Source organism: Helobdella robusta (genome assembly GCF_000326865.2).
Source record: "Helobdella robusta unplaced genomic scaffold HELROscaffold_62, whole genome shotgun sequence".
In the NCBI taxonomy this organism is placed as follows: domain Eukaryota; kingdom Metazoa; phylum Annelida; class Clitellata; order Rhynchobdellida; family Glossiphoniidae; genus Helobdella; species Helobdella robusta.
This window is the reverse complement of record NW_008705346.1, coordinates 298778-318439: the sequence shown is the minus strand read 5'-3', so window position 1 is coordinate 318439 and position 19662 is coordinate 298778. Positions and strand designations below refer to the sequence as shown.

At 35.1% G+C, this 19662-nt stretch overlaps 3 protein-coding genes across 3 annotated transcripts in view; all 3 read right to left on the bottom strand.

The window, feature by feature from the left end:
- Positions 1-220: 220 nt before the first annotated feature.
- On the bottom strand, positions 221-1029 carry HELRODRAFT_180483 (hypothetical protein; the record flags this gene model as incomplete). The annotated part of the gene is made up of 2 exons (XM_009029796.1): positions 221-759; positions 957-1029. 2 exons carry the CDS (start codon positions 1027-1029, stop codon positions 221-223), a joined length of 612 nt encoding a protein of 203 aa, XP_009028044.1.
- Positions 1030-5707: 4678 nt separating this feature from the next.
- HELRODRAFT_103179 (hypothetical protein) lies at positions 5708-9408 on the bottom strand. The gene is made up of 8 exons (XM_009029795.1): positions 9306-9408; positions 9010-9154; positions 8503-8587; positions 8165-8417; positions 7940-8060; positions 7575-7728; positions 6574-7413; positions 5708-6326 (listed from the first exon to the last, which is right to left on the bottom strand). Exons 1-7 carry the CDS (start codon positions 9349-9351, stop codon positions 7372-7374), a joined length of 846 nt encoding a protein of 281 aa, XP_009028043.1. The 5' UTR covers positions 9352-9408; the 3' UTR covers positions 5708-6326; positions 6574-7371.
- An 8775-nt stretch (positions 9409-18183) lies between these two features.
- Positions 18184-19662, bottom strand: part of HELRODRAFT_88016 (hypothetical protein) — a gene marked incomplete at both ends in the record, with an annotated part of 4600 nt that continues 3121 nt past the window's right edge. The window contains 2 exons of the mRNA XM_009029749.1: positions 18184-18492; positions 19377-19437. Of these exons, the coding sequence (XP_009027997.1) occupies positions 18184-18492; positions 19377-19437 (370 nt within the window). The remainder of the gene's footprint in view (positions 18493-19376; positions 19438-19662) is intronic.

Sequence of the window (19662 nt, the reverse complement as noted above, 5' to 3'; positions counted from 1 at the left end):
TGTTTGTTATACCTTCGTATGCTCATAAATTAAGTTTATGAATAAATAAACAAGTAATTATATTTATTGTATATTCAAATTTGCGTGTGTGTGTGTGTTGTGTAATTTGTTTATTCATTAGATAGAGTTTACGTAGAAATAAATTGATTTTATTACTGAGTTATGTCATTTTAAAATTCGTTCAATTTAATCATGAACGTTAATTAAATTTCGAATGTAATTATTTTTCGCTGATCATTCCTTTCAGATCTTCCTCCTGCTTGTCTAAAACTTTGGAGACCACCTGATCAACCATGAGAACTTGCTCCAACTGCTTTTTCTGTAGCAGGTTCATCTGCAGCTCCTCATTCAACTTCTCTCTCTCCTTCTCCAACACATCCAACTGACCCTTCATTATTTCTAGGGCACTTTCCACCTCGGGATGTCGCGTGGCGTCGTCAGAGTCGCCAAGGTTTGTGGCCATCTCGTAAGCTTCTTGCATCAGGCTCGTCTCGTTCAAGTTTATCATCAACTGCTCATTGATGATTTTCAGTTTTTGTCGGTTGAGTTCTGCTTTGGTGGCGACAAGTTTGGCTGCCTGGTCTGCAAGCTCCTGCTTTCTGTTGTTGATCGCGATGTCTTTTTTGATGGCAGAGGCTGCTACTGTTGCTTCATCTGCTGCTGCTACGTCTGCTGTTGTTGCTGTTGCGTCTGTTGCTGCTGTTTCATCTGCTACTGCTGCATCTGCTGCATCTGCATTTGTTTCAACTGCAGGCTCTTCTTGCAGAGGTTGGTGAGTTAAGATGAGAATTGTCAGTCAATGAATGAAATATTTTAAGAAAACCATGAAATTGATCAGGACATATTTTTACTCATTAACAATACTTTAGCAATAATAAATTAAGTGCACAATTAAGTTTCATTACTCCAATGACAAATGATTGATGAGATTTAGCGAAACAACTTATTACACTGACCAAGTTGCGTGGGGCACACAGAACAGAGGAGAGCCAGTCCAAATAATGACGGCGAAATTGCAAACATTCTCATTCTTGTTTCGATCGTCAAGTCTTATACGGTGAAGACAAATATCTCCACATTCAAATGTAGGACGTAATTGTACTGAACAGTATTGGCTGAGTTTGTTTGCTTGCTTGTTTGTTTGTAGTGGAGCGCCATTTCGTCTGGCGGGGACGGGTTTCTATGATGGGAGGGACGAGAAAATTTATTCATCTGCATCAAATTAATTGATCCCCGGCGCCACGTACGCATTTCAAAATCTTAATTTACGTTCTTCATGAAGCGATTCAAATCTGTCTCTCCTTTTTTGTACAAATTTAATGCGCTCAAAAATTATTATTTATTTGTTTATTTACTATATAAATGAGATTTTTAAACATATTATGTCAAATGATAAATGACATTTATTTGAATATTTTTTATTATTTACAGTTGAACTTGAACGATAAATCATAAGGGCAGTTGACATTTGATGCGCATTAGCGTGGCGCCATCTACGACCTTCCTAGGTGCTCTCTTTATAATGCTGCCCTTCATAATCATTCAACACTTCATTTCGTGGCTGATCATTCGGAGGTTCTGCCGTATTCTTTTGTTAAAAATTCTAAATATCAACTGAAGTGATGATGAAGAAGATGATGGTAGTTATGGTAGTAGTCTTGGTCATTACTTGCTTTCGTAAAGGTTGTTTCGTGCTCTTTAAGTTAACGCAAAAATGATGATAATTTTTTCTCATTAACTAATATTCAACTTTTCTAATTTAAATTAATTATTATAAAGAACATTTTCTGTAAAGTTTATTAAAGAAACAAATCACTTTAAAAATAAAACAAAATTTTCCTCTCCGAGCAGATGTTTCATGTGACAGCAGTGAAAATGCAGAGAGCGTCGAAGGTGGGACAATTAATGTTTAAAATTTATTCAATCTCCTTTAATTAAATTTTTTATTTAATATTTCTGATACAATGCGAGGGCAACAACAGCATTAAATGACTCCAACCTTTGAATGACTTCAACCTTTGAATGACTCCAACCTTGGAATGACTTCAACGTTTGAATAATGACTCCAACCTTTGCTCTATCCATCTAAACGTCTTCAAGGGGAGGCAAACTTTTATTTGCATTTAGTATCTGAGACCACTTCTGAAAATTATAAAGTGTATTAATCTTGAAATATAACATTTTTTTTTAGAAAAACATAGAATTGATAGACATCCAGGGTCAAGTTTACAAGTGTGTAGGCAACAATGAAGGGGGAGGGCCCTAAATTATTTAGTAAAGATCTGTAATTTTTTTGGATGACCCTTCGAGGACTCAAAAGATTTACTGAAGGTCTTTAATTAGTATAATTTCAGACGTCAATTTGCTATTTTTGCTTTCTTGCCCATGAATATCTTCATCCAAGCCAGCTTTTTGAAATTATGTTAGAGTTACATTTTCGTTTCGTTCTGGTGGAGGTCAGTCACATTTTCGTGAAGGTACTGGAACCTGCCCTTCTTTAAATACAGCTCTGTGAAAAATTATTATTAAATTAAATAATATAATAATAATAATACAATAATAATAATAATAAAGTAACATATTTATTGATAAATTTCACTAAAACATTTTGACCATCTTTACAGATGTGAGAGCAGCCTATGAAAACGAGTTGATGATCAATGAACTGGGCAAAGATGTTGTTGCGTTGGCAGGCGACCTCTTCCCGCAAGATAAACAGTGATTTCTGTTTTGTCATTTTTTCCAAATATTTTTCATTTTTTATGAAAACATTCGAAACTGAATTATTTTATTTTATTTTCTAATAAATTAGTTAAATTAGTCTATTTATTTATTTATTTCTCTCACAAGAGTAAAATGAGTGGTTGGCAAGGTTTTGGTAAGCTGACTGGCGACCAACAATTCGATCTTTTGAAAGGTATGCAGAAAACTTAATACGATCGAACGCCAAAAAAAGTTAAAATGACCATTACATTTACTTGTGAAAAGAAAAAAAAACAAAAATGGCAAAGTATAGAAACAGATTTCTATTTGGTGATACGCCCTAACCAGCCTGAGAATAATTAAACTTTCATTCATTTAACACCTGCTGGTACATTCGCTCTGTGTTAACTACTCCAAAAAAGTGGTTTAAAACTTTAGTTAACTACTTAGTTTAAACAATAATTGATAACTTTTACAGCTATTTTTATTTCCGATAGTCAACTACTCCTTTACTGTTGTCTAGTTGTTAAATATAAGTTAACAAGTTTTAAACATTCAGAAATGTTTTTTTAAAGATAAATAAACAGTTATTTACTATTTTATTCCCAAAATTAAAACATATTCTAATAATTCCAAGTATTAGAGTTCAAGTTTTATAGTTCAATTCTCATTCAGGATTTAAACCTGACTTGGAAGCATTCGGGTTGGTATATAATCGCTTGCAATTAATATTTATATATCAATTAATAAGTTTCTCGTATGAAATATTATGAGTGTCAAACGTCAAAGGCTGCTCTATTCTTAATATTTTTCTATGTACTTTTTGAACGTGTTTTAAATTCACTTATTCAGACCTAAGTTTACTTTTATAGATCGCGCTCTAAGTTGTTTTGGTTAAATATTTTGTTTAAAATTCTCTAAATTTAAAAGGATTTAGTGAATTTCTGGTAAAATTATTTGGAAGATGATGGACAGCGAGTTGGATTTTGAGTGTCCGATATGTCTGGATGTGATGATTCGTCCGGTTACTCTTCCGTGCAATCACGACATGTGTTTCAGATGCTTTCAGTTGACCATCTTCAACAACGGATCAACAAGAAGTTGTGCAAACATTTTTGGAACCCAAACTCTTAAGAACCCCAATAACGAGCAAGTTAAATGTCCATTTTGTTCCTCAAACATCACCGTGTGGCTCGCCGGGGCCAGCAATGCCGATCAGTTTGTCAACTTTGGAAAATGGGAGGAAATCAAACAAAAGTTCCCTGCTAAAGTTAAAAAATATCAGAGTGGAGATTTTGATGATGACAGTGACGACGGTAATGTTCTTTCTGATTCAAATTTTTAAAATGTTAAACCTCTCTCAGAAACTAACATATACAAAATAACCATGCTGCGTGATATGATGTTATAAATTACTACATTCATATTGAGATTGATTGCTACATGATTTACTTTTACTTAGTAGTAGTTAACTGTTTGTTCTGTTATGATATACATATATATTGTGATGTTGTATGTTATGTTGCCGCTTTCATTGATGTTTGTAATCAATTTAGACCTTGCAACCAGTAGATCAACAAAAGTGGTAGTGTCCGAGGAAGGAAGTCTGCGTATGGAATACCTGGACGACCTGAGACGAGTTCGTTCTCTAATGTCTCATTTCATTTATTTCATCTCCAGAGCTAATGCAGTTAATAACATTTGTTAGCTCAATGAATTTAAGTATTATTATTCACATAAGTTGTTTTAAAGTTTCAATTTGTTCTGTCAGTAAACACCTCTAAGCCCTTTCAACTTTTAATTAGTTCAACAGCTTCATAGCTTTATTTTGCAAAATAAATTAAATTGAATTCATTCATAAATTAAAATTACCCTTTTACTCAATGATTTCATTAAACAAGTGAACCATATAAAAATTAAAATTTGATCAACAGATTGAAGAGGAACTTGAGGCAAAACGCAAAAAAGAGGAAGAAGAAAGTGCTGCCCTGCTGGAAATGTTTCGAAAGGAAGACGAGGCTGCTCGCCAGAAACTCCTCCTCCAGCAACAACATCAACAACAGCTCGAACAATACAAGCAGCAACTCAAACAGCAGCTGGAAGATGTTCAGCAGTTGCCGAGCTGTGATGACGACGAAGACAAGCGAAGTGTGGCCTTAGCTCTCCAGCTGGACGCCGAATTGAATGGTGAACCAAATAACCAGGATGGTTATAGAGATGAAGATTCCCTGACTGTTCCATCTCAAGGTGGCATCAATCATCTTCATCCTTATCACCATTCATTACAACATCACTGTTAACATTATCCTTTGAATCATCATTATTTACATCATTATTATCACCATCATCAGTTACATTTTCATCATCATTTCTACAGCTGCATTGTCCTTAACTTCAAGAGAATCTACATTAACATCGTCGTCATCATCATCATCAGTGGTCAGCATATCATCGTCGTCGTCGTCGTCGTCATCATTTGTCTCTTCATCTGCAGTAACGAAACGCCAGCGGAAATTTTTTTCAAACTGGTTAAGTTAGTTTTTTTTTCCACAATTTTCCATATTTTTGACAGCTAACATCATGTGCAACTTATTCAATGTATCATGCTCCAACCCAACCAAGCAGTTGGTTTTATTTATTTACAAGTTATATTACTGAATAATATATGAAATGGAATATAGATAGATTGTGAAATAACTATACCGCCATTCAATGCACTTGGTTGCTATGAGATCATCCTGTTACTTGCATGACATATTTACAGACAAATCAAACTTACCAGCGTTGCCGTCGTCATCTGGGATGACGTCATCGTCCACAAGACATCTGACTCCGTCATCTACAGAGTCGTCGTTATATTCATCGCCGGCTTCATCATCTACCTCATTATCTACTTCATCATCATCGTCATCATCTTCCTCATCATCTACTTCATCATCGTCGTCATCATCTTCCTCATCATCGTCGTCGTCCTTGTCAGTAAACAATCCTGTATATAGTTATAGAATTGGCTTGGGATCATTTGGTTCACATGCAAATGTTACTCCTTCTTCTTCTTCTACAATTACTTTTACTTCTGCAACAGCTTCTACAGTTCCTCTTACGACTGCTGTGGTTTCCGTTTCATCATCTTCTTCAAGACTCTGGTCATCACATCCATACCTGACTTTAACTATGAAGTCAATTTCATCATCAATGCCTTTGTCATTTTCATCATTGTTACCTGTTTTACCATCATCTTCGTCATCATCACTTGTTTTGTCATCATCTTCATCATCATTGTCCTCCTCTAGAACTACTGCTGCTTCTATTTTTACTATCAAACATTCCAATACTACTACTGCTGCCACAGCTCCTGTAGCTGCTGCTACTGTCACTGCTACTACCGCCTCCGCTACTACTGCTACTACATCCGCTACAACTGTTTGTTCATCGATTAGAACATCTGCCAGATTGTCTGCTAAAGCGTCAGTCAGAAGATCTGCTGCCAAAGACGTAGATGTTAACCACAAAGGTCGAAAGAGGCAAATTGTAGATGCTGACAACGTCACCACAAAACGCAAAACTAATCAGAATCTTCAAAAAAAAAGAGCCAAAAGGACAAGTGAAATCTAGTGTGACAGATTTAATATTTGCTAATTAATCAAGTTTGTTCTGTGTGCTGAATCATTAACGTCCTGATATGTTCTTACGTTGCTGTAACTGACAATGATGTAATTATTTTACTGTAATGTAATTATTGTATTTTAGTATCGTTATTATATTATATATATTGTAATTAATTATAATGGTAATATTTTGCCACTTAAATCTAAATGTTTTATTCTGTTTATTGTAAATGTTATATTTCTGCAATTATTTTAATTGCAGAAATCTACAAACATCGCGATGAAAAGAAGAGATGATAGCGAAATGATGAAGAAGAAGACGATGACGACGATGATGATGATGTGATAGTATGAATGTGCTCTGTTAAAAATTGTGATATAATTTGATATATATTTCATTATGATAGGCTTGTACTGATCTTTAGTGTACAGCATATCTTTCTTTCAATTGTTCGTATTTCATTCAATGTGTTAGCATATATGCATTTTGAAGCCCAGACGAAAATGTATATTTATTTTATCAGCCTTTATTCTAAATTTTTTTCAAATGTTTCAAACAGATGGATTTAATTAAAATACATCACTTGGATGATCGAATGATAGGTCTTTTTCATTTCCATTAACTAACAACATAAAATTAAAGTTTTTTCATTTTTTTTTTGTGGTATAATAATTCTTAAATAAAATTTCTATGAGATGGATGTGGATTTAGGCAGTGCAAGTTGTTTGAGGCTCACTAAATTATTGCATTTAATATTATTGACAACATTGATGACATCATTATTATGTGTGTGATGGTGATCATTTCTCCGCTGTTTTTTGTGATAAAATGATTTTAAAACGAAATATTTTCACCTGCAAGTGAACAGTTTTTAAATGGTTACTTTTTTTCTTGCATATCTTTTTAATTTAATGTAAAAATAAAATGCTGTAGAAATAACAGTCGGTAAACTTTCAGGTGATAACAATGATTGTGAAATTGGCGTCGTTGGTGTATGCACATCATTGTCGAGCAGTTCTGGAATATCGTGTGGTGGTCAGTTTCATCTGTCATCGTTCTCTAACACAAATGTATTCCTGGCTTCTTTCCACGGGCTCCTAATCAATTTTTATGTTTGCGTGAATGAATCATTGTGTACGGAAAAATACGACATTTGCGATCAGGAATGAGTTGTTGATATTGGTTTTAAATTCGATCCGCCGTGTTCAGTGAAGATTATTGCTAGAGTTATTAAGCGTTAAACCAAATTGAAACTTACTTAGAAGGCTGCCGAAGAATGCTGGCAAGGTGGCGGTTCCTGTTACTTGGCCGAACAGAGCGGGGTTGGATCTGACGGTTCGAACGTGGAACTGCCCACCCGTACTGACATCTGGCTTGCCCCAAACCTCAATCTCCACGATGTGTCTGTCATCTAGACTGTTTAATTGTGGTTTATATTTATAATTGAATTCAAGTTTTAATTAAAATCGTTGAACATCGGCGTAAAAAACATGTAAAACATCTTGTCGAAACATGAAAACACAAGTTCAGCAAAATGAACAGTTTGATCTTCCACATGATTTTCGAGTTGTTTACTAACTACATATCATTCATTCCTCAACAGTGAACAAACACCCTCGTTACTTACTTAGGATCGCTGATCAGACATCCCAACACACCATCAAATCCCAGATTGTGTCCAGCAATGGCAGCTGCTGCCATGGTGTTGACGTTGTTTGGCGCTTGCTTGCACACGCATCTCACTGGACCTGCTCAAATTGTTTCGTTGTTGGCTGTTGATCATTTCCAAATAATTTAATGTATAAATCATTTGGATTTAGTGTTTCAACTAGTTCGATGTCAAACGACAAACCGTCGTACAAGATAGTTCTTTCGTTAGTTACTTTATCATTCTTGTCTCTCACATCTCCTGCAACCAACTTGAGGCTAGCGGGATGGAATGTCATGGTCACCTTCAACTTCTCCAACGTCTTCAAATCCGCCATCTTGCGAATGTCCTCTCCACCCCAGAAAGCCCCACTGGGTATGTAGAGGGAGTGTTGAGTGGTGGCCGAAGATAACTTTTCGTACAATTGCTCGTCTGCTAGAGCTGACGGTGAACCCATCTGTTGTGGATTTTGTGAAATTGCTTCATAATTTTCAGATGAACTGATTTAAAACTAAATCAAATTTGTTTAAATGAAACCTCACTAAGTAATCGCAAATCTCTAAAATTTGAAATCCATAATTCCTAGTGACATCTGGATGGGCGACTTCAACAATGAGGTCAGGACCCCTGCAGTGTTTGTTGTATTTCTATTGTATGTAGCTGTTTAGTAACGTTTACTGCTGAATTGCTCAATTTGTATGGCTCTTCTCATGAGTTGGTTTCATAAGCAAGCGTGTTTGAAATCAACTCATTTAAAAATTTATTTACTTTCAACGAATGTGTTGTGTTGTATGTATGTTTGCAGGCGGTATGTACTACTCGTCATACGTCCTGTTATCTTTAATGCACTGCGTCTCATCAACACGTTATATATTGTGTGCTTCTATTGAAACAACGCATTTTGCTGAATTGAAACTGAAAACTACACTTGAAAAATATATTCCTGGTTATTTACGATTGAACATTTGTTAGAATTTAAACGTGAATTCGGATTCAACTTGATAATGCTTAAATTTTAAACGAAATGATGATTAAATTGATTTACGCACAGCTGCTGAAGGTTTTCTAGACTTTCGAGTAGAAGAATGTTTGGATATTTCGTCGAAAGTTCTTTCAACCTCGCCTGGTCGATGTCCCACAAGAATATAACTTCCAACGAGTCCTCCTTCAGCATGTTGTCTATTAGGAACTGGCCTGTTAGGATTTTGTAGTTAGTCTTTTCGTCAAAAATTCGGCAGAGTCAAAACTTCAAAAACAGAAGAACTATAAGAAGTCATTAAATTAATTAAATAAGGAAGGAGGTGAATAAAATAAAGATGAATGAATCTTTGAAATCAAAAATCACCTAGAACTCCGCATCCCAACACTCCGATCCTCTGCTTTGAACTCATCTCTCAATAATCTCAGAGAAATATAAAATTAATAAACTTCTAAATAAAATAAAATAGGAATTGAACTTTTTATAAATGTTGATATTTATACAAATCGGCTTGGATGGATGTGCATTTCACATACACCACGTACATTTCATATGTCATGTGCGACGTACAAACGCGGTTTTATTCAAACATTGAAAGTACTTTGAACTTTACTCACGGATATGGTGCAGTGTCTGTGTACGTGTAAAATATAGAAACATATGAATCAGCAGAAATGGTTTTTGGAACATGATTGTACATACCTACGGTATATACCAACTTGCATTTAATCAATTTATATATTAGTTAGAACGCTTTTTAATGATGACAACCGCTTATTGAATGAACTAGTGCAATAGTACTGCTAAAGTTCGTGTGTATGCACTTGAAAATAAGATTTGTACCCTCAAAGTTAGAACGTACTTGGAGAAAAATTAAGAGACGGATTGAAAACTTTTAAATTAAGAATTCGTAGATTGCGGTCGTATGCTATCATGCACTACAGAGGTGGGCAAACTTTTTGCTGTGAGGGCCGCATCAAGAACTATTTTACCTTTGAAGGGCCGCATATGTACTTATAAATAGCAAATTTTTCCAACCCGAGGTTGAAATTTTAAGGATTGTGGCTCCTTTTTTTGATATACTACATTTCAGATGAACTGACAGACGCATGTTGGGGTGTTTTTTTTTTATAAATTTTTTCATTTAAAAAACGAAATGCAAATAAAAGTAAGTAATTGTCTGTGGTGGAAAGAAACACATCATAAACGGGATACCCGTGCTCTATGTTCAATCTCATACACTTGAATTTAAAAAAATCATGAAATAAAAATTAATTAATTGATAATAATAATAATCAGGAGTGTCTGTTGGCAATTGAAACATCGTTCCTTGAAAATGAATAAAGATTGGCTTAATGCTAATCTGGACAGCGGTTTCGGAGAATTTAATTTAAAAGAAAATTGAAGAATGGAAACTCATTATGAACGATAAAATGGTAAAACAATATTGGAGATAAATTAGAGAGAGAGAGAAAGAGAAATAGAAATGGAAAAGAGAGAGAGAGAGAGAGAAAGAGAGAGAGACAAAGAAGATATTTTATACATACATGTATAGATAGACGATACCAGCAGATCATATGTGAGGATGGATGCAGACTATATAGGCAATGGTAACAATAATTTGTGAAAAATAAAATAATAATAAGAAATATTATTATTACTATTAAAAATTATTATTATTATTATTATTATCATCGTATATTACTATTAAAAATTATTATTATTATTATCATCGTATATTACAATCACAATTTACACCCAAACACACACACATACATATAATTATATTAAAAAGAATTATATTAATTATATTATTATTATTATTTTAAATAATTATAATAAAAAGAATTGTGTAAACAGAAAAATGTAGAAAATTCCAAAAAAGCAAGAAAAACAAGAAAAACAACAGAAGCATAGTAGACGTGTGACACAAATATGTATTAGTAAATTTATAAACTACATAAACACACGCGCACACACACGCACGCACACACACACACACGCGCACAGAGTATATATATACGCACACATACATATGTGTATAGGTTATTTAGCTAATGATATAATTAAACGAATTAAACATAAATTCATCTAAATTATTACATAAATATCGGCAAACTTATAGAAAAAAGAGTAGTTTGTTTGGCCAAATTAAAAAAAACAACCATAATAATAATAATAATAATAAAGAAAAAAACAAAAATTAATACAGGTAATAAATCCCTAACACAAAGAAATAATAATAATATTAATAGTCAGAATGAATAAATAAACAAAATAAACAACTTTAAGGATAAAGAATGGAATCGAATTGATTGAAAAATTTATACAACGATGTATACTTGCATTCATACATAAAAAATACATACACACATACATACATACCTATAATTTTACAATATTCTATAAATTCTACCGAATGTTTGGCGTTAATATGTTTGTAGTTCGTTTTTTCGATTTTTCTCACTAAAGTTTTTTGGTGAACGTTTAGTTTATTAAAATTCAAAAACACCAAATGAATCATCATCAGTGCTCCTTGCTGTATATATAGGGAAATATTGACTTTGTCAAGATGAACTTTGACGTTGTAAAAATTAACTCTGGTTCTCAAAAAACTTTAGTGAGAAAAATCGAAAAAACGAACTACAAACATATTAACGCCAAACATTCGGTAGAATTTGTAAAAATTATAGGTATGTATGTATGTGTGTATGTATTTTTTATGTATGAATGCAAGTATATGTGGTCTATTACCAACATTTACATACCTATATACATACATACATACACACACACGCGCGCGCGCGCACGAACGCATTCGAATTGATCGAACTGTGAAAAATTTGCAATTAAAAAACTGGCTAATATAAATATAGCAAGATAGAAATAATTAAGATTTTCATAAAAAATAATTTAAAAAAATGAAAAACAATGACGATTATCGCCAAAAAGACTTTCATAAAAAAAACTACATCCCATCTACACCTGCCACCTCAAATTATTTTCAACCTGCACGAAAACATCACCCAGTTTTGTAACGTCATTCTACACTTTACCTATTCTTAAATTCACATACTATATCCTATAATTTACATAATATATTCTACAATTAACATATTATAAGTGACACTTTACACACACGCGCACCCACGCACACACATACACACATGTTTCCATATAAATATGACATATTAAATACTAGAAATGATTAAACATCACTGTTAAAAAACAAGGAAGAGAATATTAATCGCAGATTGTGCTATGGAGAAGCAAAAACAAAAAAAAGAGATAACTCTTTATACGTACATATACACATATTCACACACACACACACACGCACACACACACACACAGCAATTTAAATGTCTGTGTGTGTTTAGGATCACGCTCAACAGTACAACAGTATACATTCCTATATATATTCTATATATTCTCTATAATATGTGTGTGTGTGTGTCTGTGTGTGTGTTTGTGTATTTTTTGGTATGGTAGCTCTCTTGTTCATTGTTTTTCTAAATTGTGACCATCCTCAGTATCGCCACCACCATCAGCATCACGTTTAATGCGTTACTTATTCAATTAATTAATTAATTAATTAATTAATTAATTAATTAATTAATTAATTAGCTATTTAATTAACTAACTATTTAGAATATGTTAATCCAAATTTGTATTCATATTTAGTTGTTAAGAATATTTAAAAGTGAACCTAACGGAATAAAATAATTAAATGTAGTACAAACAAATTAACAAATAGGAGAATTTAATTGAAAATATTCTCGCATTGTTTGTTATAACATGTGTGTATGTGTGCATTTGAGTGTGTGTGTGTATGTGTATTTGAGTGTGTGTGTATTTGAGTGTGTGCGTGTGAGAGTGAGTATAGATGTGCGTACATGAGCGTGTATGTGTGGTGATGTATGTGTGTGGTGGTGTATGTGTGTTTGTGTGTGAACACGGGTAGGTGTGTTCCATTCAAGGTGTAAAATAAACTGGAAGCCAGGCTATTTGACTGATATGACATGATGAATAATGATGGTGATAATAATGATAATAGTAATAATAATATTATTATTATCATTATTATAATTATTACTGTTTTTTATATTGTTAGTATTAGTAATAACATTTACAGTATTAACGGTTTACACTATTACACTAAGAAGAGGAAAGAATGTCTCATGCTTTATCAAATGGTATCTCTCAACAGCACCGACTAAAACCTTGGCTCAAGAGGATTTCAACGTTGTTGATGATGTTGTAGATGAGGGAGTTGATGTTGTTGTTGTTGATGATGTTGTAGATGATGTAGTTGATGTTATTGCTGTTGCTGCTGTTGTAGTAGTAGCAGTTGTCATTGAAGATTGAGATGTTGATGACATTGTCGTTGCTGTTGTTATCGATGTTAGAAATTATGTTGTTGTTGTTGTGGTTGTTGTTGTTGTGGTTGTTGTTGTTGTGGTTGTTGTTGTCAGTGGCTGGCTGGTACAGACAATAGAAGTATTGTTCACTTGTGTACATGTGCAACTAATTGAAGGAGCATTGTTACTGTTGGTACTGGTGTTACTTAAATGATTGGCAGTGTTGATGTTTATATTGATGTTACTGCCATCAATACGATTGCTACTGTTGTCGTTAATGTTGCCCTGAGAGTTGATGTCATTGAGCTTTTTGTTGAGCTTTTTGTTGTTGTTGTTGTTGATGTTGTTGACGTCATAGTTGTTGTTATTTGCAGGAATGTAAATGGCGGTATGGAAAATTTCTGATCTTTTTTCGAGGACTGCAGTGAAATGTTTCTTCCTATGTAGGTCTTCATGCTGTGATTTGTTCTTTATAACGAATAGCCTGTTGATGTTGTTGGTATCGTTGGTGTCATTGTTGTTGTTGCTGTTGTTGTTGCTGCTGCTACTGTATGGTGCTTCAACGTCAGAGTTGATGACGTTGTTGTTGTTGTTAATGTTTAGAGAGTTAATGTCATTACAATAGATGTTCTTGTTGGTTATGTAACTGTTCGTAATGTTGGTGTTGTCAGAATCAAAGTGGATGTTATTAATGTTGTTGTCTGCAATGCTGTTGATGTTTTTGTTGATGTTATCGTTTGATGTAACGATAAATGTTGTTGTTGTTGCGGTTGTTGTTGTTGTCGTTGATAACTCATCAGTGACATCATTAAAGTTCAAGTTTTTCTTACAACTGTAATCGTGATTTTTGTTGATGTTATTGGCGTAGTGATCGTTACTGATGTTGATGTTTTCGCTGCAGTAGAGACTGGGATTGTTGTCTGGACTGTAGGTGACGTTCTTTAGAGACCACGTTCTTCTGAATTTGTGAGTTATGATGTCATCGTCGCAAAACAATTTCATGGAAACGTCTGGTGTGACAGCCAGTCTTGTTAAGTGGCTGTTTGTGCTGTTGTCTGTTTGCTTGCTGCTGCTGTCTTTAACTTTTGTCATGTAAGGAGAAGAAATTGTGGTTTTGACATTAAAAGAGTGAGGCCTTTTATGGTTGGCTACATTCAATTGGCTTAATGTTAAAGTACGCTTGCACTGATTGGTTGGCACAGATGATGTCGGTGGATCCATTGAATTGATAACTCCACTCTGATTGGCTCGTTCGTAATTATCATTGAACGATGTAAGAGTAGTGGTTGTAGTTGTCGTTAGTGTTGTAGGTTTGTGGGTTTTATGGAGGTCTTTCAATTTGTCAGCGCCGTTAACTTTAATTGTAGTTGTTGTGGCTGTGGATTTTGAAGACAGTGAAGTCACTGCTGCTGCTGCTGCTGACATGCATTCAATCTCTGAAAAAAATGGAACAAAATCAAGAGCAACCTCATGAGAACAACAAACACCAGCTACAACATCAAAAACAGCCAACCGACCTTGTTTCGTCTTGAGGACAATCCCATTCTTAACTTCAACAGTATCAGATCCAATTTTGTAGACCACCCTGTCAACAATGCAAACATCCTCATAGTCGGGCACAGACATGTGTCGCACGGTATGCAAGTGTGGCTTCGGTTCTGTAGTGTGGTCGTCGTCGTTGCTGCTGCTGTTGTGGTTGTGGTTGTCGTGTGGTGAAGTCGTTGCAGTGCTGCTAGATGACGTCAATGTCGTAATGTCATAATTTTTAGTCGATGTTTTCGTTTCTACAGGTGCTGAGTTGTTGCTCAACCTTCTAGGAGCAACACCGCTTTGGAATGTACTGCTGTTCAAATGCTTTTCATATACGGGGAATGAGATTTTTTTGTCCGTTGAGTTACCCCCATTCTGGCTTCTACTGTTCATTTTCTCATTAATGCCATCTTTCTTAATGTCACCCATGACGTCATCATAACTAGCAGTAGCACAGCCCACGTGACATTTTTTTATGCTGTTATTGTTGACGTCATTCGTCGCATTCTGTTTGTCGAAAGACGATTTCCTCTCACTGCTCAATTTGACGTCACAAAAATTATTGAAGTTTGAAAACGTAAGCTTATTATTACCATTATTGATATTATTATTATTATTATTAATATTATTATTGTTGTTGGTGTTGTTATTATTATTATTATTATTCCCCAAAGGAGGGCAGGTTTTCCTTCTGCTGTTGTCAAGGTCTTTGGTGGCTGCCAACCTCTTGATTTTGTGACTGGTGGATCTCTGAAGAGATGATGAAGATGAAGAGAGAGGAGAAGAAAATGATGGGAGAGGGTTGTTGTTGTAGTTGTTGTTAATATTATTATTACTGTTGTTGTTGTTGTTATTATTGTTAAATCTGTTGTTGTATGCTGGCATTGCTGACCTGTGTAATTAAAGTTTTTCAAGCTTTTCAACAACAGCAACAACAACAACAAACAACAACAACGAACAAGCAAATTATAGACAACAGTATTCAAGAATGATAATGTATATTTAGTAATGCATATGTATCATCAACAATTGGAAGCAACGACAATAGCGTTAACAAAAGTAGCGGCAGTAGCAGTAGCAGCTACAACATCACCACCGACCTCTCCCTCTCTTCAAACTCTTTCTTCGTCTTCTCCACGAAACCATTCTCAATCTCCAGACCATCACAAAAACTGACTGCCATGGAAAACTTTTCTTCCCCCAGACCATCATCATCATCGGCACCGCCAACACCATCATTATCATCATCATCACCACCATCGACGGCTGAAGTCTGAATTAGTGATAAAGATGATCTCGAGGAGGCATCGCGAATCCAAAAATCGTCTGCTCTTATGCGGAATGAAAATGATTCCGTCCTTCGAAATCTACCTGGAAAAACCCGAGTTCTAAATAAAGAACTGCATGCTTTTTCCGGCTTCTGCAGTAATGAATGAGTGTTGCTATCGCTTTCTAATTGTGTTGCTTTGTTGGGTGTAGATATGTTGTTGCGGTCATAATTGAAGGGCTGATCATTATTTTCCAGATAGTTGCATACGTTGTTGTTGTTGTTGTTGTTGTCGTGGTTGTTGAAATTACTCCTCAGGCACGTTCTTGGCGATGTCGATCTAGAACGAAAACATGAAAAAATTTTTGTTGGAAAGGTCGGAGATGTGGTACTTCGAGATTTTCTGACAACTGAAGCTGTTGCATTTGTCTCTTGATCTTCGTTTTTGCTGGCAGTTTTGTTGCTGCAACTAATATTGTCGTTTGTTGTCGTCGAGTGTGCGATCAGTTTGTTGTTGCTGCCGGTTGTATTGTTGCTGTCTAGCTGAGTGCCAGCCCTTATTTTGCAGCTGCTATTGTTGTCGACGTCAGAAGCAAACTTCTGATCCATGAGTGTAAAAGTGTGAGCTCCGTCGGCAAATGACGTGGAAGACACGATGCTGTTGTTCTTTTTCAAGATGTTTCTCAATGGATGAATTCCCGGTCTCTTTAATGACGCTGGCATGTCGGGGTCTGCAGTTGATGTCGATGGGATGCTATCGTTGGTTTTGTTGACGTCACTGCTGATAATTTCGCCATCCATATAAGAGGAACTTTCATCAAAAGTGGCAGCTTTGCTGTTGACCAGGGCACTTGCATCAGTTGTTGGAGCCGTAGTTATTGTCGTTGTAGAAGGAGGGGAGAAGACATTTTTGAAGTTGTTGAATTTCAACATATAGAGGAATGATTTGGCCCTTGCTAATGAAAATGAATCACTTTGTTTCATCTTTTTAATGTTGTTGTTTTTATTATCATTGCTGCTGTTGTTGTTGTTGCTGTTGTTATTAGTTTTAACAGTAGTAGCAGCAGTACTATTAGCAGCATTAGTAACAGAATTAGCAGTAGCAGCAATATTTTTGAAATGATGATGATAATCATCGTGAACTTTGAACTTTGGCCCCAGAGGGGTTGATGATGTTGGTGGTTCGTTTATGGTTGAAAGTGGAGAAGAAAAGACATTGCAATAAAAATGTGACGACGACGATGATGACGATGGTGGGGACGGTGATGAAGATGACGATGACGACGGCAATAATATTGATGATGAAAGGAACATTTCTTTGAATGACTCAGAGGGTGGAGAGAAAGAAGATGGCAATGAATCATTATGATCAGAGTCAAACTTCACAGCCTTACCCTCATCATCTATGCCATCATCAACTTGGTTCACAGTATAATTACACACAGATGAAAATGATAATACCGTCTTACCATCATTCGTATTATCATCGTCATCATTTACATCAAACTCATTATCGTCAGCGTTGTTAATGGTAGTACTAAAGGCAGAGATATACTGGTTTGTTGTAAGGCCGCAATCACCAGAGTATGAAACAACATTAGCGGCACTAGCCACAGAAGCAGTAGCAGCAGTAGTAGAAGTAGCAGTAGTAGTGGTAGCAGCAGTAGAAGATGTGGCAGTTGCTGTTGCGGGTATCGTTGTTATTGTCAATGGCGTTGTCGGTGTTGTGAATTTTATTGCCCCTGCAGATGTTGTAGAAGCTGGCAACGTTGTTGTTGTTGTTGTGGATGTTGTTGTTGTTTTTGAGGATGTTGTTCTAGTTAATGTCACGGACCTAATGTTGTTGTTGCTGCTGCTGTCTCCGTTACATGAAGAACAATTAACGTTATCATTAACGTTAACGTAAAAAGAAAGCAATGCGGATGACGTCATTGATGATGTCATCAATGTTGCTGATGATGATGATGGCGGTGCAAATGATGACGAAACAGCGGCTGATGATGATGATGATTCTGTCATCTCGAGGCTTGCAAGGGAGGAGGTGGATGACTTCCACAAGTGGCTGTGACGCTGCTTGCTGGGAAAATTACGGTTGCATGGCTTGATTGATTGAATGATTGGTTGATTTATTGATTGGTGAAATGATTGACTGATGTATTGATTGAGGTAAAAAAATACCGGAGTGAAAATTGTTTACAAATTTGGATAAATGAAAAATGGAGAAGCAGAAAAAAAGAACAGCCAGGCCAACAAACCTGGCGTCCAGTATTCCTTCATAGGTCTCCAGCTGCCTCTTGAAGCCTGGATTCGGTTGGATGCAACTTCTTCGGGATCTCACGAACTTAGTGGCTTCAGCGGCACTCATGTTGCGTTCTTTCATCACATAGGCTATCACCTTAGTGATTGGTGGTGATTAGGTGATGATGGTGACGGGGAAGATGACGGTATAATAATGGTTATGTGACAATGACAAATATAATCTCGTTAATAATAACAATGGAAACATTCTTTTATTGACCGAAAAGTTAAAATCCAAATTATCGAAAATCGAAAAATCGAAAAGTTAAAATCGAAAATTATTAATTCTATATCAGAGTGTATGATCCTCTCACACTCCTTGATCGACAAGTGCTTGGGAGTAAAAAAATATATTTAAATTCGGTTAAGTAGTGTTTCTGTCACAATGTATGCTATATGACGAGCTAATTACCGCGTTAATCAATTTTTCATTAAAAGATTTCGGCCATAATATTTTAAGCAAAGTTAGATTAAATTTCTTATAAAAACCCACAGGTGATATTTCAAATGAATTAATAATTAGCGAACAGTTATTATAAACTGAATTTAAGTTTAATTTCAAGTTTTTATATTTCTGGCGTTTGTATTCGCGTGATGAAGCTAAGTTGGTTTCGTGTGGCAAATTGTAAGCTCTATCTAAAATTTCGATTTTGTTTTTTTGGAGAATGGCAATGTCCGGCCACAACCTGTCGAACAACTGTGACATTGGACGCATATTATCTACATTAAGATCGGCAAATATGCAATAGTCTGAGGGTGCAGAAATCTTTAACCAGCTGACAATCAACAACAGCAGTTTGTTATGCCTGTCCGTGTAACTTGCCAGAGTCGTTGTACAATCACAGTTCGAAACAACATGTTAATGTTAACACAATAGTAATAATAATAATAATAATAATAATAATAATAATAAAAATAACAACAACAACAATAATAATAATAATAATAATAATAATAACGATGAAGAGGACGACGACTAACAGTTGAGGCAGACCTGCTGACACCCATCTTGCAATGAACCAGAACTCGGCAGTTGTGATCTCTGTTGTAGTTGTTATTGTTGTTGATGATGATGATGATGACGTCATGATTGGATGATGATGACGTCATGACTGGACAAAGATATGATAACGATAAACTATAGATAGATAGATAGATAGATAGATAGATAGATAGATAGATAGATAGATAGATAGATAGATAGATAGATAGATAGATAGATAGATAGATAGATAGATAGATAGATAGATAGATAGATAGATAGATA